Genomic DNA, 27,573 nt, shown 5'->3' with positions numbered 1-27,573 from the left:
CGCTGGTGCCCACCTGGCCTTGGTCGTCATGGCTTGCGTCACCGCAACCTCATGAGGTTGGGCACCTGCATAGGAATCTCCGCTCCTCAGGAGCAGCTCGGGGAGGCCGCTCCCTCAGGAGGTCTCGGCGTTGTCCCCCTCGCGAGGCTTGGCCTGTCGCGAGGGTCTTTGTCTTAATAGTCTTGTAGATGGGCCGTACAAGGTCGTCGAGGGAGCCACGCCATGGGCCGCAGGCAGACAAGTCTGGGTACACTGGTTCTCAAAACGCCGACACCTCGCTTGCACCGCTTCCTTCTCCCTTCGGCTGGGTTTGCCTAAGGTACGAGCGCGGGTGCTCATGCCGTTGGTTGTACTCCCCTTTGGCACGTGTATATTTTTTTTGCAATCGAATAATAGGCTCTAGGTCCAGTATGAGCATGGATGCTCATACCGTGGGTCGTATCTCGTTTGGCCTATAGTAACAAGAGGTCTCATTTTTCGAGATGACGCATGGTACCACTGTGGGTGGTCGTATCCTCGCTCGTACCAGCTGTAAATAAATATTTATCAAATCCTGGTCATGATTACCTAGCTAGATAAAATATAGGTTTCTATTTGGTAAGAAATTATTTTACTTATTAAAGATAACATAATTTTATTTGGTAAGTCAATGAAAGGTTGGACGAAACACTCCGTGTGACAGTAAAACGACACACTATATATATTTTTTGAGCTGGACACCAAAATTCCCATCAAAACGAGGCCTTGCCACGGCAATTATGCAGGTCTAACCACCACCCGTGCACTCTTAACTGGAGTAGCGCAACGACTCGGTGCTGACATTCCATTTCTATACATGTTCCACGACCATGTGTGTGACAGGGGATATCCCATGCCACACCGTTGGCCATGGCGTGGCATGGAGCACACGCACACGCTCCCTTTTTGACTTCTTTTAACCTCAGCACACAACTAACAAAAACCCAGAAATAAAATAGACCAAACACCGAAACAAAGAAAAACACCCCCCTTAATCATACCCCCTACACCGCAGCCTCCTCCCCACCCACTCACCGCCACGCGGACCCGACCGGGCGCCGGCCCCGGCCGTCAGTGGGTGGCGCTGGTATCGGGCAGGTCGCTGCCACCGGATCTTAATCAAATCGAATGGGAATTTTGACGTCCGCAAGGACGGAGTCTCGGCATTTTCCTCTTCCCCCTCTCTCCTCTCTCTCTCTGCTGTTTCGCTCCGCTTTCTCTCTCCTTCCTCGCTTCGCCTCCTCCCTTCTCCACAGAGAGGCCGAATCCCGTCGCCCGCGCACGGGGACAGGAGGGAAAGATCTTTTCTACGAACCGGTTTTCTTCCCCGGCGCGGCGGCGGACTGTACCCTAGCCGGAGCGGAGCTGCTCCGGCGCGGCGGGGGCGGGGCTGGTAGTGGCGGCGAGCGCGTTGCCGGCGGCCGAGGGTTCCTACGGGCCGCGCCGCGCCGCGCGATTTAGCGCGAGTCGGCCTTCGGATCGTTGGATCGCTGGCGGGCCGGAGCTGCGCACTGGAGCTGGCTGGTGGCTTCGTGGCGGTGAGTGCGCTTGTTTGAGTATTTTATTCTGTCCGAGCAAGCCGCCTACGGCCTCCGGCTTCCATTACTCGAAGCCATAGAGTAGCAATTCAGCGAGAACAAAGTTGCAGATGTAGTAGATAAATAATCCGACAGCATAAACACGTACCGAAGATTTACAGCTGACAAGCAGAACAGAGTGAAATGTGGAAATCAGCTTTCAGGGAGTTTATTTATCGAAGCAGCAACATTATGGAGCTTGCTGTGCAGTTAATCACTGAACTGGTCACCATCCCCTCTAAAGAGGTCCAGACTTCAGTTGAGTTGCTCCAGCAGTTATATAGCCCAACATGATGACCAGTAACAAATCAGAGACATGACAATATTGGGATCAGATGGTAATCTGTGTCGAAAACAAGAATTGCTTCATGTCCTTAGAATTGTCCGCACAACTGCAGCCATGTCTACCGTTTATAGTTTTTCTTTTCCTACCTTGTGGAAATAATTGTTCCAGAAGTCAATTGAGTTAGGTACATAATGTAAATCATATGTGCATTGTATAACTCTCCAGATAAACTTTGCAATTGTGCATGCAACGACTAAGTGTTTAAATGTGTCAAGTTTTCACAGAATTGATATCTTGTGCCTTCGTGCTACCGTCTGTTAGTCAGGCCTTCGTCACAGAATGCTTTTATTAGAAAAATTACCACAAAAGGTTCCTGTTTTTTTTTTTTTTTGAAACTGAAAAAGGTCCTGATCTTTAGAAGGCGTACTGGTCTACATCCATGCATGTGTCCTAAAGTTGCAATCTCTGTCTGGTTGTTTACAGGGAATGCTGGCCTAATCCTGCTCAATTTTGGTGGATCTTGTGGGTATGCTGGTCTGAAAGGATGGTGAATTGAGTGGTGACATAACTCGACCTTGGAGTGGTTTGCAGAGCTTGGAGCTCTCCGATTGCCCGCAAAGGATGGTTTCCTCAGGTCCCCCGAACCCAATGGGACCTGGGCAGCCAATGGGTGCTGCTTCTCTTCTCCGGACGAATTCCAGCCTGCTCAGTGGTGGCCAGCAGGGAATGGGTAGCGGCGGCATGCTTCAGTCACAGTCCCCATTCTCATCTCTTGTTTCCCCGCGCACACAGTTTGGTGGGAATGGCCTGCTTGGAGGGTCCTCGAATGTCTCCCCCCTGCTCAACAGGCAGTCCTTTGGAAATGGGGGGGCTGTGCCGGGTCCAGGGCAAATGGCTAATGGCGGGCTTCCGATGAATACACTTCAGCAAAGAGGGGGGCTTGATGGTGCTGGTGACTTGATTGGCATGGGTGGATCTGATCCTATGTCATCCTCCCAGGTTAGTTTGGGCAATCACCTAGGTTCAGATAACTTGCAGCAGCAGCAGCAGAAGATGGATATGCAGGATTTGCAACAGCAGCAGCAGCAGCACCACCACCAACTACCGATGTCTTACAATCAGCAGCAAGTGCCAACGCAACCGCTGCAGCTGCATGCTACAGTGAAGATGGAGAATGGCGGCAGCATAGGTGGAGTCAAATTAGAACAGCAGATGGGACAGCTTGACCAAAATGGCCCAGCCCAGATGATGCGCAATGCTGGCAATGTAAAATTTGAGCCACATCAGTTGCAATCATTGAGGGGTTTGGGTGCGGTGAAGATGGAGCAACCGAATTCAGATCCATCAGCATTCTTGCAGCAACAGCAGCAGCAGCAGCAGCACCATTTGTTACAGCTCACGAAGCAGAACCCTCAAGCTGCTGCGGCGGCCCAACTGAACCTTTTGCAACAACAGCGTATCATGCATATGCAGCAGCAGCAACAACAACAGATTCTGAAGAACCTTCCTTTACAGAGAAATCAATTACAGCAGCAGCAGCAGCAACAACAACAGCAGCAACAACATCAACATCATCAGCAGCAGTTACTTCGTCAACAAAGTCTAAACATAAGGACTCCAGGAAAGCCGGCTTCCTATGAGCCAGGTACCTGTGCAAAGAGACTGACCCATTACATGTATCATCAACAAAACAGGCCACAGGTATGTTCTTTTTGTTTGTTTAAAAACGTGCAGTTTTATGCTCCAAGCAAAAGCCATGTTCTTACAACTTAGGGCATCTACTTATTCCTGTTGATGTAGGATAATAATATTGAGTACTGGAGAAACTTTGTCAACGAGTATTTCGCGCCCACTGCCAAAAAGAGGTGGTGTGTATCTCTCTATGGAACTGGTCGTCAAACTACTGGAGTTTTCCCTCAGGTTTACTATTGCTGTCCTCATCGAATCCGTACCTTTCCCCCCTTCCGTTTCCATATATTTGATTTATGCAAGTAAACTCTTCTGTTAGTTAGTTGGAGGATTTGGAGTATCACATAGTGTTTATAGTATACTTTTGCCTCTCAAATTATTATTTATAACTTCCCATGTATGTTTGCACCTGCAGGATGTCTGGCACTGTGAAATATGCAATCGGAAGCCTGGCCGGGGCTTTGGTAAGCATCATTTTTATTTGTACATCTTCCTCACCTACTCGTGTTTCTAGTTTGATTTTATGTTGTCAACTTTACAGAGACAACAGTTGAGGTCTTACCGCGATTATGCCAAATCAAATATGCGAGTGGGACATTGGAAGAACTATTGTATATTGATATGCCACGTGAATCCAAAAATGCATCTGGTCAGATTGTTTTGGACTATACTAAAGCAATCCAGGAAAGTGTCTTTGAGCAATTGCGTGTTGTACGCGAGGGGCATCTAAGGATAATTTTTAATCCAGACCTCAAGGTATTGCAACTCAGTTCTATACTTTGTTTTTCTTGTCATTTATTCATCATTATGGTGGTTCTCCTATATTGTTGTTGAATAAGTGGTGGCTTTTGGACTAACATATTTCACTTGTACTTTTGCTTGTATTGAAGATTGCATCTTGGGAGTTCTGTGCTAGGCGTCATGAGGAACTTATCCCACGGAGGTCAATAATACCACAGGTATTAAGATTTATTAGATTGCGTTTGGGATTGTGGTGGATTATGATAATCCAGCTTACCCGACCAGCTTTTGTTTATTTTAGTGTTTGTTTGGTTCATTTTTGCGCACTTTCATGGCTGTTTTTCCACACCAGATTATAAAATAAGCACAGCACAGTTCAGCAATTGGAGACTAAGCCTTAATGTATAGAGTTAGACATGGTTTCATTTACAGCCATGGATCTTGTCTGTATACTAGATTTGGTAATGAAGGTTTGATCTATGTTTGCACCTTGATGTTTAATGCAGGTTAGTCAGCTTGGCGCAGTTGTACAAAAGTACCAGGCTGCTGCTCAAAATCCAACGAGTTTAACAACTCAGGACATGCAGAATAATTGCAATTCGTAAGGAGATTGGCCCTGCTGTGCATAATACTTTCCTTCTTACGTTCTTTTCTAGAGTCAAATTTACATATTCTCTTAATGTGTAGCTGTAGATGTATTGGCCACCATGGCGAGTTGGGAGCCAATACATATACATGTGATACCTCATTCTAGCCATCCAAAGTTTTATGGCTATTGTAGTTGATTTGGTTTTAGCATATGGCCTTCTGTGACCAAACCATACCAACTGAGTTTACCATCCTAGACAAAGCATGGATGAAAATGTTCTGGGAAGCTGGTCTCTGGGACCTAAGGACTTGCATTGTCAGAGAATCGTCCTTGTTGAGTGGAACATGTCTGGTTAGGTGGGCTTGAGTGAGCTTGCCCATTGCCTGGTTTGCCTTGCAAAAACATAAGTTGGCAATTCGCCATGATTCAAGAAGCAATTGTTTCAAAAGGGAAGGCAACTATTGCGTACCTACATGTTTATAACTAGGCGCGACAATCATCCAGATGGTCTCCAAGTCCACATCATCTAATCCTTCCAAATGTCACCCAGTTGTCCATGTCTCGAGCTTGCATAATATCATTAACACTAGATGGCTTCAGATGTGCCCTGCTGCACATATCTTATTCTTTTGATGTTGCTCATAGCTAGTCAGTTAATTGAGAATTTGAGGCTGGGGTAAATAAAGTATCTGCTTGCGGGGCTGTCCTGCAATTATGAGATCTTTCTGACTCTTTTGTTGCTTATGCTGTGGCCGCATTGTTATCCTGCTAGGGGAGTATATGGTCTCATTGGGAGTATATGGTCTCATTGACATAAACTTCAATATATAATTTCATAGGAACTTTCTGTGAGCTCTTGTGATTTATGAATAGGGCCTTAGCAAGCTGGCCTTCTGCCTCATTTTGCTATGAAAAAGGAAGTGAGCTTCAGGTTGTTTGCGTGCTTGCCATCTTTGTTTCATGCCAATCGGCCAGTGAGCTAGGCCTATGGAGTTCACTTGCCATGTACACATGTGCCTCATCTGGCTGCAAATGGGCAAAAAAGTGAAAGGCAGGAATAAAATGGCTGATTATTATGATGATTTTCCATATTAGATAATTTCTTCAGGTTAATATCTATCTTTAGGCTTATAAATAATTTCTGCCCTCTATGTTGTTATACCTCTACATAAAGAGGCCAGTTTTCTCACTTCATTTATCAAGGAAAACTTCCTTATTCTATGTAATGGAGGCACCATAGCATAGTTTTTCATTGACGTGAGGATGGTTGCCTAGGGTTTAAACCATGACCACCACCACAGCTCAAGGATGGATTTTCATCTTCATGTGGACCCCCAGTCCAACACATAACCAGAAAATCAGTGCATATGGTAGAAACATGATACTTCCTCTGTCCCATATTACTTGACGCTTAAACGGATGTATCTAGATGTATTTCAGTGCTAGATACATCCGTTTGAGCGTCAAGTAATATGGGATGGAGGGAGTATTAGGGATTATCATGATTACTAACTATATTTGATATTTCTTTGGAGTTAGTTGCTATCTGCCATTATTCTCATTTTGAGCAGTCAACAAGTAAAACAAAGAACCCGTGAAAAAGGGTAAGCCAAAGGGGAAATACATCTGCCTTGTGACCATGAGGTCACGGGTTCAAGTCCTGGAAACAGCCTCTTACAGAAATGTAGGGAAAGGCTGCGTACAATAGACCCAAAGTGGTCGGACCCTTCCCCAGACCCTGCGCAAGCGGGAGCTACATGCACTGGGGCTGCCCTGCCCAAAGGGGAAATACCACGGTATCCACGCGGACGGGATCACATGATTGCAGAGACTGACATGTTGCCAGTTGGTTAGAGTATATGATGCATATTCCATTTTAATTGATTTCCAAAAACACAATACTGTCAGATGTACCTTTAATGCACTTGGCACATGTGCATTAGATGTATTTTTGAATTCCCTGCCACCAAACAATAAACACATGCCAAGATCACAAATAAGTATTCACCATTCAAGTAATTTTTTATGGCTTATTCAGTTTTAAAATTTAATTTGTTTCATAGATTTTGGAATTTGTATTTTTGTAAATTTTTGAAGTGGAAGTTTTTATAGCTTTCCACAAATCTAAGAGATTCAAAAAGGATTATAGGTGTTTCAGTTACATAGTACGTTTGTATGTTATGTAGTATTAAATCGAAATAGTCTTCCACAATTATATTTAATTCTGAAATTTGCTGATGTGCATGGTTGGATATTTGGATTTTTTCTCCCAAATTATATAATCTTTTGATATTTCACGAAGTTCTATGTACTTCTACTAACAATACAATATAAAAAAAAGACAAATACAAAACCACTATATTTTCACGTTTCACAGTTCCACCACATAAACTCAAATGTGACTCGATCAGTTTCATACTCAGGATTATCTTCAATATAGAATGATTATCACTTGAATGCCAATGGAATTATATAGTTCAGACTCACCCAATTCGAAGTCAAATTCTATGTTTCTGACCGTTACTAGTACAAGCAATAAGACCGACATTTTTAGCCACACTAAATTTTAACTCACTCGGCATCATCATTAATACTCCCTCCGTCCGAAAATACTTGACATCAAAAAGAATAAAAAGGGATGTATCTAGATGTATTTTAGTTCTAGATACATCCCTTTTCATCCATTTTGATGACAAGTATTTCCGGACGGAGTACTAATAATTGAAAGATGAGAAAGAGGGATTGGTTCTTTATATCCTGTACATGTCACTTGTATTAAGTTCAGTAGTTCTGCAGTATTTACTCAAAGCAGAAAAGATCCAATCCCTAGACATGCAGGGCCGTCCAGATATCATGGTCGCGTCCAGAATGGGCACCAAGTGCTTTCTCTAGACCAAAGTTCTTATTCTACACCCTCTAGCCCTTGCAATGCAGCTGCTTCAGTGGCATTGTTGTGCTGCCTGGGGCCAGGGTCCACAAGGCCACATTACAAGCCTAAAAGTTTGCCCCCCTCCTACACGTCAGCTGCCAACATCTTGAAACCTTGGTAGGAAAATAATTAGCAAGACATTCCATACAAGGTCCTCTGCAGAAGATAGTGATCCCTGACTAAGTATAGTGAGTAGTTGATCTGCAACGTTTGTGTGGAAGACATGTTTATTTCATACCTAAAAAAGGAATTCTTTTGACTAGGTGTGACCAATAAGGACGTTACCATTTGAGCATTCTAAATATGGCGTTTAGTCCGAGTCGATCCATCATGTTAGAAAGCAGTAGGTCATTGTACAGTAGACAGGTCATAGTCATGAGTACATATGTTTGAAATCAACTAGCAAGATGCCCGTGCATTGCACGGAACATCAAGACGCACTTTTTTTTTACAAAACACCTGTTGTGATTGACCCATGCGGGAGTAATCCCATGTGTAAAAACTAATGATATCTCGAGAAAGAGGAGAGATAAGGTGAGGAGGAGTGGGGCGTGGTGGTGATTGATGGTCGGACTGAGCGGAGGCATGGGGATGGACGATGCCGGCAGCGGCCACCATGCCAGATTGTTCCGAAGGCTTCCTTTTTTAATTGCTCAACAATGAGGTTGTGGGAGATAAGGATGAACGAGGGAAGGCCTTATCTGCAAATGTGGAGAGAGGTGCGGGTATCTTTTTGCAAAATTGCCATAGTTTGCTTTCTATCCGTCAGATATAGATCGGACGGTCTATATTGCAACATGGCAGGCACACCATCATCACCAACTTGGTTTTTTATAAAAAATTAGAGACATATTGTCTGTCATGTATTCGGCTTATTACATATGTCATTTAACTCATAAAAGGAGATTCTCTGTGAAAAGAAATATAGTTGAAACTACATCGGAATGAGCTGCGCTAAAATAACATGCAGAAATATAATGTGCGCATATCTTTCCATTCCACTGTAATGTGTGGAGGACAATGGGTGATGTGAATCAAGTAATTGACATTGATGGTTTTGCCATATTTTTGGCTAATTGCTATAGTTGAGTTTCATGCACCAACCAGTCCTGTTTGGCAATACATGCAGTAAATTTACGTCAAGGCGAATCCTCGTCCCTAAGATGTGGATTAGAATTGTGAGGTTCTGTTAGGACACAAGCTCAGGTCAATCGTCTTGCAAAATGTGCTAACATTGCGAGTGCATGCCTATTCTAATCCTACCAGCACCACTCCTTTAATAATAAAATGAGCATGTAGAGTCTCTGTCTCAGGACCTCTTGCTCTGATGCAATTCTTTCATGCGCCAACGAACACCATTAAGAGCTTATGCTGCCAGGCAAGGTGAATAATTTAGACTCCATGTTTGTGCACTTATTACCTAACAAGGCAATCTCATCTTAGCATGATTGTTTATCTCTTACTCCCTCCGTCTGGAAATACTTGTCCTAAAAATGGATAAAATGGATGTATCTATAACTAAAATAAGTCTAGATACAACTATTTTTAGGACAAGTATTTCCGGACGGAGGGAGTACTAGATAATTTGACTCTGCGTTCCAACGGGGGCACAAATCTTCTGTATGCAATCACTGCGATTTACGTGCCATTTTATTGTTAAATGTGGTTACGTACCAAAAAAGGACTTTAGTTGCCAATTGGATCAGTAATTCAGTACTTATTGGCTTACCCAAGAAACATGATTTTATTTGGTAAGTCGATAAGACGTGGAGCAGTTGAGGCGGTTTTCAAGGGAAACTGGTTGGAGAAACCAGCAAAACTGGAAATGTCGGAGGTGGGGTCGGGAGGGTGAGTGCGGACAAAAAAAGGAACGTAACACATAACCATACATACTTATTAAGTACGGGAGAGAGATATGTTGATTAGCTGGAACGGACTGAAATGAGTACTTGCTGATTAATGCAATGGAGATGGGATTTAGCTGAATATCTCGATGGTTCTCAGACTGTAGAACAGGTATATAGAGAAATGCAGTTGCCTAAGAAATGATTTTCATTTTAGCTGAGTAGATGCAAGGCACTGGATATTATACTGTGTTATGGAAACCCTGGTTGTTCGATGAGAAAAATCTTGGAGGGCCAGAGCTTTGCCCGATCTAACTGGGTTCAGCCAATGACACAAAGCTACAAAAATTCAGGAGGAATAGGATTCCAGCAATAGACATTCTAGTTTCGTGATGGAACTGTATGGTGCTAGCCTGTCCACCCTTGGTTTTGTCCTGTGCCAAAAGGACATGTTAAGTTTTATTTATGCGTGTTAACTAAGTCCAACCAGTGAGCCTAATTGGAGAGTCCGCAACAGAGCCACTGGTTAGAATAGCGGACAGGTGAATTGGAATCTTCACTGGGTAAACCGGTCTGGTTTCAGTAACTATGATATCGTGTGGCGGAGTAAGCTCAAGAAGATGCTTCACATGTATTTTGTTAGCAATTAGCAACATACTATTTTGTGTTACGTTTCCAATCTACAATCGGTTGGCAACAGCCGACCATATATTGATGTTCAAGAAACACCAAAAGTTATAAAAATATAGAAGCCTGATATGAACAATGGGTGCTTGTGCTGAACTTCTTTGCTCTGACTTCAAGAACATTATGTTTTGCTTCCCTTTTTACAACTCTCTCTCTGCAAGAACTTATTATAGTTAACAAGTATTGATAGTTAACAGTGTATGCTGTTTCAGGGTTGCATGTTATTCACAACGTTCTTAGTTTGCGTGCTGACTGTTTTTTTAGTAACTCTCACCATTCACCAACTCAATGTTTCTTTTAGTAACTACTAGTATTTTTTTAGTCCATGCAATCCGTACTTATGTGTTAATCCTGTTTCATTAGGTTTGTTGCATGTGCCCGCCAACTGGCTAAAGCTCTGGAGGTGCCTTTGGTAAATGATTTAGGATACACAAAACGATATGTCCGCTGCCTTCAGGTATACTATGGTCTGATATAGTTTCCATCCACCTGTTATAATTTTAAGCTCCCATTAGTTTTAGTTATTGTTAGAATTTTTGTGATTGTTTAGGTTTTGTAGGTATGATTGAAGTTGATTTTTGTTTCTACTAATTTCATGTGGTCCATTGATATTCCCAGATTGCAGAGGTGGTAAACTGTATGAAAGATTTGATTGACCACAGCAAGCAGACTGGATCTGGACCAATCGGTATGACATTTTAATCTTTCCCTTGTGGGGATGGCTGGGAACTATCTGGTTTCTGTGAATTTTCTGTAATTCTCGGTCACAAAGAACAGTAGCCTTGTTGGGGTGCTATTTGCTGTTTTATGTGATTTGTTTATCTGTAACACCCACAGTTATTTCTATTTCAGATAGCCTGCATAAATTTCCTCGGAGGACTCCATCAGGGATCAACCCTCTTCAACCACAGCAGCAACAACCTGAAGAACAGCAATCTGTTCCGCAGAGTTCAAACCAGAGTGGTCAAAATTCTGCCCCTATGGCTGGGGCGCAGGCTTCTGCCTCTGCCAATGCAGATGTGACATCAAATAATTCTCTCAGTTGTGCACCCTCTACATCTGCACCTTCACCAACTGTTATGGGGATTCTTCAGGGTTCAATTGATTCTAGCCAAGATCATCTAATGAGCAGTGCAAATGGTCAGTATAACAGTGGGAATAATGGTGCAATTCCCAAGGTGAACCCGGCAAGTTCATTACAGTCAAATCCTTCTACCTCTTTCCCTTCCCAGGTACCTATATCATCCAATAACAACATGATGCCTGCCCTTCAGAATACAAACCAACTCAGTTCCCCAGCAGTATCATCAAACTTGCCGCCAATGCAGCCTCCTGCAACTCGATCTCAGGAGCCTGAGCAAAGTGATGCCCAAAGCTCGGTTGAGAGAATCTTGCAAGAGATGATGTCATCACAAATGAATGGTGTTGGCCATGCAGGGAATGACATGAAGAGACCAAACGGATTTACTCCTGGTATTAATGGGGTTAACTACTTAGTTGGTAATGCTGTCACAAATCACTCTGGAGTCGGAGGAATGGGGTTGGGGGCCATGGGTGGGTTCGGTTCAAATCCTACAGCTAATGGATTGAGAATGGCAGTGACGAACAATGCAATGGCAATGAACGGGAGGATGGGAATGCATCAAAGCGCACATGACCTATCACAGTTGGGCCAGCAGCAGCAGCAACAACAGCAGCAGCAGCAGCATGACATAGGAAATCAGCTGTTGGGTGGACTTAGAGCAGGAAATAGCTTCAATAATCTTCAGTATGATTGGAAACCCTCTCAATAGCGTGACTGGAAACACTCAAGTTCAATATGATGATGACGCAGCTGTTCTCACTGGGCTCATCGCTTATGGACCATCAGCATCAGCGCCATAAACCCCCCTTGGGCCAAAAGCATATGGGCTTTGCTCTAATGGTGCCATAGAAAGGAATCATAAGCAATGGCAAGCACTGAGCTGGTCACTGTTACGGTGCATCAGTTTGTTTAGCTGGTTCGCTGTGTATTATGCAACTATGACACTGAGCTACCTGCCTTGGTTATCTTACCGAAAGAAAAGCGGGTTAGAATCTGCCTGCATGGGTAGTCGTCGGTACTGGTGTATGGTGTTATTTCTCACCTGAAAAGAAGTTTTTCCTCTCTTTTTTCTCTCTTTGACGGATGACATCCAATCTGTAACTTATCGTCGCCCCTTGCTGTAGCAATCATATGTGCTGATCTCTCTTTGCTTGAGAATTTTCCCTTTGTAGCCTTACTATACTCTGTGTAAGTTGCCATATTGACTGACTAGTGAAAAAGTATCATCAATGTTTGGGAGATCTGACGGGAGTTTGAAGTCTTTTCCCCTAGCGGCGGCTAGGGTTTTCATGTCCTCCCTGGCGATCTCATCGCGAGAGAGTTTCTACCCAATATTCTCGCCTCCCCTACGTAGGGTTCCCCTTACGCATCGAAGGAAATCTCCCCCAGGCTTGCTGCGATGGGACCGGCGGTGGACGCACAGTCAGGTACGAGCGGCGGCAGCAGTGCCGCCATGAGATCCGATCTTGATGAATTCATGGAGCAGTTGAATCTAGAGGATGAAGTCTTTGATGATCTGGTAATCGATGAGAACGACCAGGAGATCAATGAGAGCGTCAGATGGCTAGCCCTAGCTAGGGTTCATATGGACAAAACCTTCAGCCCGACGACCTTCTATAAGGAGATGCGGGCGGCATGGAATCCAGCACAACATGTGAATTTTCGCCCGGTTGGCCCGAACTTGTTCGTTGTTCAGGCTGCGTGCCTCGGCGATTGGGAACGGATGATCGAACAAGGCCCATGGCTATTTAGGAACTTCTTGGTGCTGATGTGCCCCTATGATGGTTTTACGAAGGCAGAGGAGGTGCCTATGGTGTATATGCCTGTTTGGCTCTAGATTCATAAACTTCCGGAAGGTTTCTGTAAGAAGGGCATTGTGGAACATCTGCTTAGGAACTCTGGGAAGATTTTGGAGATGAGGTTAAACGGGAACACACGCGGGGACTATGTGAGAATCAGGGTACGCCATGATGTGCGTCAGCCTCTCACCAAGTTCGTCAGTATTGTAAGAGGTAAAGAGCGTGAGGTTTTCCTAGTGCGTTATGAGAAGCTTGCTTGTTTCTGCAGTGTATGTGGCATCATAGGCCATGCGTTCAAGGAGTGTGGGAACGGGATCCATGAGGAGAAAAACAAGAAGTTTGGCGCGTGGCTATATGCTGATGGCCCTAATAAGCCACAGCCGGAAAGTGGTAATCGGGGGAGCGAGCAGAAGCCTGACTATACCCCAAGCCGTGTGAACAAGCTACCTAAGCAGGTGGACCCTGAAACGTTGGATACAGCTACAAGCCCGTCGAAGGCCACACACACACTTATGCAAGTCGATCCATCTGTGCGGAAGCGACTGGCAATGGATGAGGCGGGGATAGGTGACAGGTCTGGAGGTTCCATGGTTCCTCCTGGTATCCTCACGCTGACCCTTGGGAAGGGGGAAGAGGGTGATGATGTACAATCACCAACTAGCAGCTCCGACAGCAAGCGTGCAAAAACTGTCTCTGAAGATGCTTCTGATGTTCGATCAGCGGCCTCCCTCGAGGAGGACCGCCGGGTACAATGAGTTCTCTAGTATGGAACTGCCCGGGGGGACCGCCGGACAGTTCGCGAGGTGTTGGCCCTCTGCAAAGCCAATTCCCCGGGGCTGGTCTTCCTTTCTGAAACTAGACAAGCCTCAAGCAAGATGGAGATCAAGTTTAGACTACAGATGAGAGGTTTTGCAGGTGTTTCCAGTGATGGGTTGAGTGGGGGCCTGGCCCTCTATTGGGATGAAAATTTACAAGTGACAGTTTTGGACTCGTGTGCACGGTATATAGACATGCGTATTGTAGATGCAGCAAATGATAAAACATGGAGGACGACCTATGTGTACGGAGAGCCACGGGTGGAGAACAGGCACCGTATGTGGAGTGCGATGTCAAATTTACGTGCCATATCCTCGGAGCCGTGGCTAGTGTGTGGGGATTTTAATGAAGCCATGTGGCAACATGAACATGTTTCTCAAACGCAACGATCTGAGGGTCAAATGCAGCAGTTCAGGGATTGCCTACTGGCTTGTGAATTAATGGACTTGGGGTTCTCCGGGATCCTGTATACATATGATAATGGGCAAGCTGGGAATAGAACCGTCCGGGTGCGGTTGGATAGAGCTTGTGCTGATGAAGCGTGGAAGGATATGTTTCCCTTTATGCAGGTGGATCATCTGGCGTCGTCTTGCTCGGACCATTGTCCTTTGATGGTTCGGTTATCGCATGTGGAGCCACCTAAAAACAGAGCCGCGACTAGGTACGGGATCATGTGGGAGAGGCACCCGGCACTGGCCTCAGTCATTGTGAACCGGTGGGGGCAAAGCAAGCCGAGCGGAACTCTTGGTGCTATTCGGGATGCGCTGAAGGAGATGTTGGCGAAGCTGCGTGCGTGGAGCAGGGAGAACTTCGGTCATGTCACATCTGAAATCGAAAAACTACGGCGGCAGCTAGCTGACTTGCAACTCCAAGATGCGGACATGTCATTGATAAAGCAGAAAATGTACCAATTGGATGAATTGCTCTATAGAGAAGAGATGCTATGGTTACAACGGTCACAGATCACGTGGCTTAAAGAGGGAGAGCGGAATACTGCATATTTGCACCGACGGGCGGTGTGGCGTGCGCGCCGGAACTATATCCAACGCCTACGCAAAACAGATGGGTCTTGGTGCACCGTACCGTCAGACATGGAACACATGGCGAGCTCTTATTTTCAGGAAGTGTTCACCAAAGATCCGACACTTACACCTATGGAGGTGCTTGAAGGTATAACTCCTAAAGTGACACAGGGTATGAATGATTTGCTGTGTGCGCCGTTTTCAGAGGAGGAGGTGTCTAATGCCCTGTTTCAGATTGGGCCGATCAAAGCGCCAGGAACGGATGGCTTGCCGGCAAGGTTCTTCCAATGCAATTGAGCTGTGCTGAAGACAGAAATTGTTGCTGCCGTTTTGGATTTCTTTAAAACAGGAAATATGCCAGAGGGAATGAATGATACGGCCATCGTCCTTATTCCTAAAGTTCCTCACCCTAAGGAACTAAAGGATTTCAGACCGATAAGTCTTTGTAACGTGCTGTACAAGATCGTGTCTAAGTGCTTGGTCAATCGGTTGCGACCGTTGTTGGGTGAGCTAATATCGGAGAATCAAAGCGCATTCATCCCTGGGAGGCTTATCTCAGATAACTCAATAATTGCTTTCGAGTGCATCCATCATATACAAACTATGAAACCAAACAGTCCTGCTGCTTGTGCTTACAAGTTGCATCTCTCGAAAGCATATGATTGTGTAGATTGGGAGTTTTTGGAGCAAGCCCTAATAAAATGGGGGTTTCCGATGGAGTGGATCACATGGATTATGGCCTGTGTGAAGTCTGTGAAATACTCGGTTAAGTTTAGCGGCAAGCTACTGGAGTCGTTTTCTCCTTCTCGAGGACTAAGGCAAGGTGACCCCCTGTCTCCCTTCCTCTTCCTGTTTATACCTGATGCTTTGTCCTCCTTGTTATCCAAGTCAGTGCACGAGGGAGAATTGAAGGGGGTTTCAATCTGCCGTGGTGCTCTGGTTATCTCACATCTATTGTTCGCCGATGATACTATGTTACTGTTTGAAGCATCGAACCACCAAGCTACCATTGTGAAAGGTTTGTTGAACACTTATGCCAGAGTGACGGGTCAACTTATCAACCCTGAAAAGTGTTCCATCCTTTTTTTGGACAACTGCCCCGAGGCGGTGGCGGTAGAGATGAAGGGTATTTTGGAAGTGACACAACAGGTTTTTGAACCTAAATACCTGGGCTTACCTGTACCAGAAGGAAGAGTACATAAAGGGCAATTTGAGACCATGCAAGACAGGCTAAGGAAAATATTAGTGGATTGGAGTGAACAGTATGTGTCAGCCAGAAATAAGGAGATACTGATTAAGGCGGTGTCACAAGCAATACCAACCTACGTTATGAGTGTCTTCCGCCTGCCGGTGTCCGTGTGTGATGACCTAACAAGGTTGATGAGGCAGTATTGGTGGGGAGTGGAGAATGGCAAGAGGAAGATGGCCTGGCTAAGCTGGGAGAAGATGATCTTGCCCAAGGATATGGGAGGCATGGGATTTAGGGACATGCACGCCTTCAACCAAGTGTTGCTTGCGAAACAAGCTTGGAGATTATTACATACCCCAGACAGCCTATGTGCTCGCTTGCTTCGGGCAAAATACTACCCAAATGGTAATCTTTTGGATACGGTGTTCCCGTCCAGCTCTTCTGCGGTGTGGAAAGGTATCACTCATGGCCTCGAACTGTTGAAGAAAGGCTTGATTTGGAGAGTTGGAAATGGCACTATGATCAGAACTTGGAGGGATCCGTGGATCCCCAGGAGGCACGACTTCAAACCAATAACCCCAAAAATAAATTGCAGATACAACTGGGTGGCTAATTTTTTGGAGGATTCAGGAGCATGGAATGTAAACAGGTTAAGGCAGTACTTTTGGGAGATGGACGTCGGTGAAATTCTGAAGATCCGGACATCACCCAGAGGAGAGCAAGATTTTATGGCATGGTTTCTGGAAAGAAGTGGCTTTTTTACGGTGAGAAGTGCTTACCGGCTCGCTACATCTATTGGGCAAGCAGATCTAGGGTCGTCTAGTGCGGCTCCGGGAGGACATCGGGTGATTTGGAGACGTATTTGGAACGCTAAGTTGCCCCTGAAGATGCGAATACTAGCCTGGAAAGTGGTGGCCGGGGCTTTAGCTACCAACGCATGCAAGAAATACATACACATAGCTACTAGGGACACTTTCCCGTTGTGTGGTTCAGAGAAGGAATCAAGTTTCCATGCTCTCATCACATGTGATCACACGCAATTGCTGTGGACCCATATGCGTCAGGTTTGGCCTTTGCCAGACAATCAGCTGCTGAAAGACACCAGGAAGGATTGGCTTCTGAACATATTGATGAACTGTGATGATCAATGTTGGGGATATCGCTTATCGGGAACTTATCGGTCGACCCATGATAAGGGGTAAATCGGCTAGTTTATCGGCATATCGGCCGATTTATCGCCATATCGACTGATTTATCAGCCGATTTATCTTATCGGTCACACAACGATAAGCGATAAATCGACCGATTTATCGGAATATCGGAAGATATCTTGAACAGTGGTGATGATGCTATGAGGGACTGCACAATCATGCTCTTGTGGAGAATTTGGTCGCTACGCAATGACCTCACCCACGCTAAGTCTGTTCCAACGACCGCTGCGACGGCAGATTATCTCCAGAGCTACATGTCCTCACTACAACTGGCCAGAAGGTATACTACAGAAGATATAATCAAAGGTAAGATGTCTACGTTCGTCGCAGAGCCAGCTAAGGCACGAAATCATGCACCGGTGCTGCCTTGGCCAAAACCCTCCCCTGGTCAAACCGCATTGTCAGTCGATGGTGCGTTCTCGGAGGCAGACGGTTCAGCAGCAGCGGGGATGGTGCTGAGACGAAGTGATGGTAGCGTCATCTTTGCGGCGTATCGGTGTATTTTCAACTGTAATGACACCCTAGAAGCTGAACTGCATGCTTTAATGCAAGGGATGGCACTTGCTATTGAGCACGTTGAGGGGCCTATTATTGTCCAAACCGATTAATCAGAAGCTTTCATGGCATTGAAAGGGGACAATCTCCGTTTCTCTGCTTATGGACATTTGGTGGCTGAGATTCAGCGGCACATGGGTGTAAGAGAGTTTATTCCATCGAAAATTAAGCCTGAACAAAACAGGGTAGCAGATCGATTGGCTTCATATAGTCGTACGGAGAGTACCACTACTGTTTGGCTAGGTAGAGGTCCACCTTGCGTGGAGGAACTATTGCCTCTTGATTGTAACCCTGTGATTCTGGAATAAAATCTCTTTTACCCTCACAAAAAAATGTTTGGGAGATCTCACTGACAGAATGTGCTTTCTTCTATACCCAAGCATCTCAACCAACCAGTAGCTGTGCAGGTGCGAGGCATGGTAGACAACAATTTAACAAAATGTGCAGTTGATCTAAAAAAAGTGCAGTCAAGGGGTGAGACGTTTTTTTTACCTTTTGTTTTTAGTTTTCTGGTACTGGAATGCCATTGTCACGTGGAAAACAAAAGTACTTCCTCCGTTCGAAAAAGCTTGTTCCAAGCTTGTTCCTCAAATGGATGTATCTCGCACTAACTTTGTGCTAGATACATCCATTTGAGGGACATGTTTTTTCGGACGGATGGAGTAGAAGCTATCTTGGACTTGAGATAGATCCTGATGCTAATCCCTCAAGCTGAACTGTGTGCTCAAAGCTGAAATGTGTGCGTGTATGGAGGGTTTGTCGCTGTCTATCTAGAGAACTGATCTTTCAATTGTGATTCAGATGGACTCCCTTGTTGGAGTGAAGTTGATCCGGGCAAAAGAGGTGGATAGATCTATCTACACATCACTCATTAAGGAGATTAGATTTCTTATGTCTCTTCGTGGATCTTGTATTACTCATATCAATCGTAGCCAAAAAGGTTAGTGATAGTTTAGCTAAATTTGCTCGTTTAGAAGGCAAAACTATGGCTTGGATCGGTTTGGGGCCTTTGGTGCTACGGAACTAGCTGCGATTGACTGTATGAACCTTTTGTGCTGAGTAATGCATTATTTCACTTGCAAAAAAAGAAAGAAAGAGATAGATCTTGATGCTAATCCAGTGGCAAATCTGGATCGATTGAGACTTAGAAAGGTCTCAGCCTATATCGATCGTTGGTAATTTCTAATGTACAAGTTTTTTTGAACTACTTTGTTAAAACTCAAATAATAGTTACATCTTTAACCAGCTTGGCTAAGAGAAAACCAGGAGGTTCATCACCCCAAGAAATAACAACTTGGGAATCAAAAGACTTTCTTGCTAAAGAGTGTGCCACCATATTTGACGCTCTGTATGGACCGAGTATTTCAGTTACCCCATTGCAAGCATTAATAAGCTCGACAATCAGATTCAAAAACAACTCGTGAGCATCCCAGTGTGTCCGCAAGTATCATCCAGTTTTACAGAGCTTACCCCTCAACTGAAGGAGCATTGAGCACATGATCAAATGTTGAATTTGAATGCTGGACTAGCGTATGATCATTTGGAATGTATATTGTGGTGTTAGTTAACTGTATGAACCACCGCAACAAGATAGTTGCTTATATGCCAGACAACAGAGCATGAGAGTGAGCTGGTCGATAGCCAAGTTTTCTAGTGTTGAAATGAGCCGTGTCGATATGTTGTGTTTTGCACCAACAATCTTTACAAGTGGGGTTGCACCAACAATGTTTACAAGTACTTAACAAACATTACCTACCCTATGTATACGCAACCGCATGAAGAGTTGTCAAACAAGTATTTCATCAAACATACTTTGCTCATGTGATAAACGGTGGCAACTTATGTCTCACCATGCCATATTACATAAAAAAACTCGTGAGGATGCATCTATTTCGACAACACTTAGAGGGGAATCGCATGATTCATGGACACACAAATAGAGTACTAGCCGAAGAGGGCTCCATAATACACATCGTTTGGGTATTAAACACAATCCAAACTACTTTGGAACACTACCTAGGCCAACTATTTCATGTCATCGATCTATTAGGAGATGGACACAAGACATACCTTGCTATGAACATCGTCGAGGACGTCCCCCAACAACTCAATCCTCTCAACCTTCCTGTGGCCTTTCCACTCATAAACGTGTTTGTCGAGGCATTGCCATGCCATCTTCCTGGATAAGCTTGACAAGAACAACACGCCTCACAAATGAAGGCGTAACTTTGACCTTATTGTGCTTCAGTACACCGTGGACAACACGCCTCACAACAACGTGGTCGGAATACACTTCGTCTTTAGTATAAGTTCAAATGTCTTCTAGGATCGAACAACTGAAGAACTTTGTTTCCCTAGAGCATATAATCAGGTCATCCACCTCATAGGAAGTGACATGTACAACCACACAATCCTTGTCTGTATCAGGGCTCTAATTGAAACACAAACGGATTCTGAATTACTTTCTAATATAAAAAACACAAGTTATTAAACCACTATGTAGAGTCAAAAGTATGCATGGCAGGGAAGGTAGCATGACATCAGAGCTAATAAATCTTGCATTATTTATCACCACATACTACGCGTAGTGTAACCCCCCCGAATATAGATCAAAAACCATAATCAAGATCGCCAAAGAAGAAAATCACCTTATGTAGCTCACCGGGGGGGGGGCACATCCTTGAAGGGATCCATCTTGCTAGGGAAAACTGCTCCTCCACGGCCACGGGGGCTATCACCTCAAACGTGGCATTGAACATCTGAGTAGTGGCCATGAATGTATCTGGGGTCGGCTCGGTGGTTGCCCTCCTCTTCTTGGAGCTCTCTGTCTCGGGGGGGGGGGGGATCAGCCTACCGAACCTACTCCAACATCAAAAAATATTTGCTTGGTTCTCCAGTATCCATCATGAAACTAACAAATAGAAGACACTGAAAGGGAAACATAATCATAATGACAATGAAACAAAAAAGGGAGTGAGGATTGGTTACTACTTTGCAAAAGAAAAATATTGGAAAGAAAATATACCAACATCACACATTCGCTCACCTTCCCTTCGTTGGGAGAGAAGAACAATGGCAGAACCGAGTGGTGGGTTTCCTAAAGAAGACGAGGAAGAAGCAGATTCATCAAAGATTGAAATGATGGTTGCTTCGTCCGTCCAACTTACTATGAGGAGGTGGGGTTTTGTGATATGACTGCTCATTACTGTCGCGCTATGACCAGGTGACTCTCGGCCTACATACTGCCTTCTAATTTGGTGGATGCCATGCGGGCCCGCACATGTTGGAAATATGCCCTAGAGGCAATAATATTTGTATTACTATATTTTCATATTCATACTTATAGAATTTATATTCGATGCTATAACTGCTATGATCCTGGAATATGCGATTCCGTGGAAAACTCATACACACGTGTGGAATGATAAACAGATAAATAAAAGGTTCCTAGTCTTGCCTCCCGGACTAGCTCAAGTGTTGTTTGTGATCATGTTTTCCGGATCTTAGGATATCATTAAGTGTAATGATGATCCTAAAACAATGTTGAGATTATGACGTTGGAAGAACAATCATATTGAATCGAACCAATCTTGTCTGTTATGAATTGAGTTAACATCGTCTGTAATCAATTGTAATAACACGGAGTGTTAACATGTGATTTTGCTCCTTAGACCATGAGATTATCATGGTTACTTCTTACCATACAGTGGGCTTTGGGGTTGCTCAAACATCACCTGTAACACGGTGATCAAAACAAGAACTTACAGGTTCATCAGCAAGTTTGACAAGTGACTAGATAGCTCGAGAGTGGGATTTGCTCCTTCGATGATGGAGAGATATTCTTAGGGCCCTCTCGGTGTGACGACATCAATCATCATCTGTCCATACATAGGTGACTTCGCCACGGGGATGCTGGAACACAATAACAAGAAAGAAGAACAAAACCGGTAATGAGGATTTCGGTATAGTGAGCATAGTAATGACTCAGGAGGATATTGATGCATCTCAGGTTTTGTGAAGTATCACGAAGCAAAGGGAACATCATATGATAACCAAAGGTTCACTCGAATGTCATTCATGTAAACATAGAGATCGATATGGACGTCCATGATTTCGCTATTGGTCATTGTGAAGGAAATATGGCCTAGAGGCAATAATAAAGTTGTTATTTTATATTTCCTTATTCATGATAAATGTTTATTATTCATGCTAGAATTGTATTGATCGGAAATCTTAATACATGTGTGAATACATAGACAAATACCATGTCCCTAGTGAGCCTCTACTTGACTAGCTCGTTGATCAAAGATGGTTAAGGTTTCCTAAACATAGACATGAGTTGTCATTTGATAACGGGATCACATCATTAGGAGAATGATGTGATGGAAAATACCCATCCGTTAGCTTAGCATAATGATCGTTCAGTTTTATTGCTATTGCTTTCTTCATGTCAAATACATATTCCTTCGACTATGAGATTATGCAACTCCCGGATACCGGAGGAGTGCCTTTTGTGCTATCAAACGTCACAATGTAACTGGGTGATCATAAAGATGCTCTACAGGTATCTCCGAAGGTGTTTGTTGGGTTGGCATAGATCGAGATTAGGATTTGTACTCCGAGTATCGAAGAGGTATCTGTGGGCCCTCTTGGTAATGCACATCATAAGAATCCTTGCAAGCAAAGTGACTAATGAGTTAGTTACAGGATGATGTATTACGAAACGAGTAAAGAGACTTGCCGGTAACGAGATTGAACTAGGTATGAAGATACCGACGATCGAATCTCAGGTAAGTAACATACCGATGGACAAAGGGAATAACGTATGTTGTCATAACGGTTCGACCAATAAAGATCTTCGTAGAATATGTAGAGCCAATATGAGCATCCAGGTTCCGCTATTGGTTATTGACCAGAGAGGTGTCTCGGTCATGTTTACATAGTTCTCGAACCCGTAGCGTCAGCACGCTTAGCGTTCGATGACGATTTAGTATTATATGAGTTATGTGATTTGGTGAACGAATGTTGTTCGGAGTCCCGAATGAGATCACAGACATGACGAGGAGTCTCTAAATGGTCGATAGGTAAAGATTGATATGTAGGATGATAATATTCGGACACCGTAAGTGTTCCGGATAGTATCGGGTATTTATCGGAGTACCGGGGGGGGGGGGGGGGTTACCGGAACCCCCGGGGGAAAGATATGGGCCATATGGGCCATAAGAGGGGAGCAAACCAGCCCACAAGGGGTGGCGCACCCCCTTTAGGCAGGAGGCTAAATTGGAGAAGGAAGAGGGGGTTCGGCCCCCTTGCCTTCCTTCCTTCCCTCTTCCCTTTCCCCCTTCCAGAAATAAGGAAGGGGGAGGCGGAATTGGGAGAGGACCCAAAGTAGGATTCCTTCTACTTGGGGCGCCCCAAGGCTACTCCCCTTCCCCTCCCACCTATATATACGTGGGGAGGGGGCGCCTAGAACACACAACAACAATCGTTAGCCGTGTGCGGCGCCCCCCTCCACAGTTTACACCCCCGATCATAGTTTTGCGGTGCTTAGGCGAAGCCCTGCGAGAATCATTTCACCATCACCGTCACCACGCCATCGTGATGAACTCATCTACTTCCTCGAAACCTTACTGGATCAAGAAGGCGAGGGACATCATTGAGCTGAACGTGTGCAGAACTCGGAGGTGTCGTACATTCAGTGCTTGATCGGTCGGAGCTAGAAGAAGTTCGACTACATCAACCGCATTGTCAAATGCTTCCGCTTTCGGTCTATGAGGGTACGTGGACACACTCTTCTCTCTCGTTTCTATGCATCTCCTAGATAGATCTTGCGTGAGCGTAGGATTTTTTTTGAAATTGCATGCTATGTTTCCCAACAGTGGCATCCGAGCCAGGTCTATGCATAGATGATATGCACGAGTAGAACACAAAGAGTTGTGGGCAGTGATCGTCATACTACTTACCACCAATGTCTTATTTTGATTCGGCGGTATTGTTGGATGAAGCATCCCGGACCAACCTTACATGACCACGTTCATGAGACCGGTTCCACCGACAGACATGCAACTAGTTTTGCATAAAGGTGGCTGGCGGGTGTCTGTTTCTCCTAATTTAGTTGAATCGAATTTGACCGTGGCCGGTCCTTGTTGAAGGTTAAAACAACAAACTTGATAAATCACTGTTGTGGTTTTAATGCGTAGGTAACAATGTTCTTGCTAGAAGCCCATAGCAGCCACGTAAAACTTGCAACAACAAAGTAGAGGACATCTAACTTGTTTTTGCGGGGCATGTTGTTATGTGATATGGTCAAGACATGATGTGATAAATGTTATTGTATGAGATGATCATGTTTTGTAAGATATCTGACAACCGGCAGGAGCCTTATGGTTGTCTCTTTATTGTATGAAATTCAAACACCATGTAATTGCTTTACTTTATCACTATGCGTTAGCGATAGTTGTAGAAGCAATAGTTGGCGAGACGACCACGACGCTACGATGGAGATCAAGGTGTCGAGCCGGTGACGATGGAGATCATGACGATGCTTTGGAGATGGAGATCAAAAGCACAAGATGATGATGGCCATATCATGTCACATATTTTGATTGCATGTGATGTTTATCTTTTATGCATCTTATTTTGCTTAGTACGGAGGTAGCATTATAAGATGATCCCTTAACAAAGTTTCAAGGTATAAGTGTTCTCCCTGAGTATGCACCATTGCGAAAGTTTGTCGTGTTGTGACACCATGTGATTATCGGGTGTGATAGACTCTACGTTCAGATACAACAGGTGCAAGATAGTTTTGCACATGCAGAATATTTGGGTTAAACTTGATGAGCCTGGCATGTACATACATGGCCTCGGAACACTGGAGACCGAAAGGTCGAACATGAATCATATAGTAGATATGATCAACATAGAGATGTTCACCATTGATGACTACTCCATCTCACGTGATGATTGGACATGGGTTAGTTGATTTGGACCACGTATCATTTAGATGACTTGAGGGATATCTATCTAAGTGGGAGTTCTTAAGTAATATGATTAATTGAACTTAATTTATCATGAACTTAGTCCTAATAATTTTTGCATATCTATGTTGTAGATCAAAGTCCCGTGCTACCGTTCCCTTGAATTTTAATGCGTTCCTAGAGAAAGCTAAGTTGAAAGATGATGGTAGCAACTACACGGCTGGGTTCGTAACTTGAGGATTATCCTCATTGCTGCACAAAAAAATTATGTCCTTGATGCACTCCTAGGTGTGCCCCCCCTCCAACAATTGCGGACGTTGTGAATTCCTAGCAATCGCATGTTGATGACTACTCGATAGTTCAGTGTGCCATGCTTTACGGCTTAGAATTGGGACTTCAAAGACGTTTTGAACGTCATGGACCATATGAGATGTTCCAGGAGTTGAAGTTAATATTTCAAGCAAATGACCGAGTTGAGAGATATGAAGTCTCCAACAAGTTCTATAGATACAAGATGGAGGAGAACAGTTCTGTCAGTGAACACATACTCATAATGTCTGGGTATCATAATCACTTGACTCAGTTGGGAGTTAATATTCTAGAGAATAGTGTTATTGGCAGAGTTCTTCAATCAGTGCCACCAAGCTACAAAGGCTTCGTGATGAACTATAATATGCAAGGGATGGATAAGACTATTATCGAGCTTTCGCTATGCTCAAAGCTGCGGAGGTAGAAATCAAGTGTTGATGGTTAACAAGACCACTAGTTTCAAGAAAAAGGGCAAGGGAAAGAAGGGGAACTTCAAGAAGAATGGCAAAAAAGTTGCCACTCCCGGGAAGAAGCCCAAATCTGGACCGAAGCCTGAAACTGAGTGCTTCTACTGCAAAGGGACTGGTCACTGGAAGCGGAACTGCCCCAAGTATTTGACGGATAAGAAGGATGGCAAAGTGAACAAAGGTATATTTGATATACATGTTATTGATGTGTACCTTACTAATGCTCGTAGTAGCGCCTGGGTATTTTATACTGGTTCGGTTGCTCATATTTGTAACTCGAAACAGGGGCTACGGATTAAACAAAGATTGGCTAAGGACGAGGTGACGATGCACGTCGGGAATGGTTCCAAGGTCGATGTGATCACCGTCGGCATGCTACCTCTACATCTACCTCCGGGATTAGTTTTAGACCTGAATAATTGTTATTTGGTGCCATCGTTGAGCATGAACATTATATCTGGATCTTGTTTAATGCGAGACAGTTATTCATTTAAATCAGAGAATAATGGTTGTTCTATTTATATGAGTAATATATTTTATGGTCATGCACCCTTGGAGAGTGGTCTATTTTTATTGAATCTTGATTGTGGTGATACACATATTCATAATATTGATGCCAAAAGATGCAAAGTTGATAATGATAGTGCAACATATTTGTGGCACTGTCGTTTAGGTCATATTAGTGTAAAGTGCATGAAGAAACTCCATGCAGATGGGCTTTTGGAATCACTTGATTATGAATCATTTGATACTTGCGAGCCATGCCTCATGGGCAAGATGACTAAAACTCCTTTCTCCGGAACAATGGAGTGAGCTAATGACTTATTGGAAATAATATATACCGATGTATGCGGTCGAATGAGTGTTGAAGCTCATGGCGGGTATCGTTATTTTCTAACCTTCACATATGATTTGAGCAGATATGGGTATATCTACTTAATGAAACACAAGTCTGAAACATTTGAAAATTTCAAAGAATTTCAGAGTGAAGTGGAGAATCATCCTAACTAGAAAATAAAGTTTCTATGATCTGATTACGGAGGCGAATATTTGAGTTACGAGTTTGGCCTTCATTTAAAACAATGTGGAATAGTTTCATAACTCACGCCACCTGGAACACCATAGCGTAATGGTGTGTCCGAATGTTGTAACCGTATTTTATTAGATATGGTGCGATCTATGATGTCTCTTACCGATCTACTACTATCATTTTGGTGTTATGCATTAGAGACAACTGCATTCACGTTAAATAGGGCATCATCTAAATCCGTTAAGACGACACCGTATGAACTATGGTTTGGCAAGAAACCTAAGCTGTCGTTTCTTAAAGTTTGGGGTTGTGACACTTGTCGGATTTCGGGTTCCGGCAAAACCCTTAAGGTTCGAACACTAGGGTGTGCGCGAAGATCTCTCCCTCACCGATCGCGCCCTCACACACTTCGTGATTTCTAGGCTAGGCACACGAACTCACAACACACAAGACACAAGATTTATACTGGTTCGGGCCACCGTTGTGGTGTAATACCCTACTCCAGTGTGGTCGTGGTGGATTGCCTCTTGGGCTGAGGATGAACAGTACAAGGGGAATAACAGCCTCATGGGGAGAGGTGTTCTTATGCTTGGTGAACTGGTGGTTATGAGGATGGATCTCTCTCTCTATCTCTCTCTATGATTAGTTGGGTTTTTCTACTATGGTGGCTAGTCCTATTTATAGAGGGCCTGGTCCTCTTCCCAAATATTGAGCGGGAAGGGAGCCAACAACGGCCAATTTGAAAGGGGACAAC

General features: G+C 44.2%; 1 protein-coding gene across 1 annotated transcript; it reads left to right on the top strand.

Moving 5' to 3' along the window:
• Positions 1 to 1,175: 1,175 nt before the first annotated feature.
• On the top strand, positions 1,176 to 12,685 carry LOC123086618 (transcriptional corepressor SEUSS). Its single transcript, XM_044508389.1, has 10 exons — positions 1,176 to 1,556; positions 2,365 to 3,582; positions 3,682 to 3,801; positions 3,986 to 4,034; positions 4,112 to 4,326; positions 4,461 to 4,529; positions 4,818 to 4,912; positions 10,724 to 10,817; positions 10,979 to 11,048; positions 11,213 to 12,685. The coding sequence occupies exons 2-10, from the start codon at positions 2,503 to 2,505 to the stop codon at positions 12,151 to 12,153; spliced, it is 2,733 nt and encodes a 910-aa protein (XP_044364324.1). The 5' UTR covers positions 1,176 to 1,556; positions 2,365 to 2,502; the 3' UTR covers positions 12,154 to 12,685.
• The last annotated feature ends 14,888 nt before the right edge of the window (positions 12,686 to 27,573 follow it).

This window comes from Triticum aestivum, chromosome 4A (genome assembly GCF_018294505.1).
Source record: "Triticum aestivum cultivar Chinese Spring chromosome 4A, IWGSC CS RefSeq v2.1, whole genome shotgun sequence".
Taxonomy (NCBI): domain Eukaryota; kingdom Viridiplantae; phylum Streptophyta; class Magnoliopsida; order Poales; family Poaceae; genus Triticum; species Triticum aestivum.
Note: the sequence above shows the minus strand (reverse complement) of the source record. Positions and strands in the feature narration are given on the sequence as shown.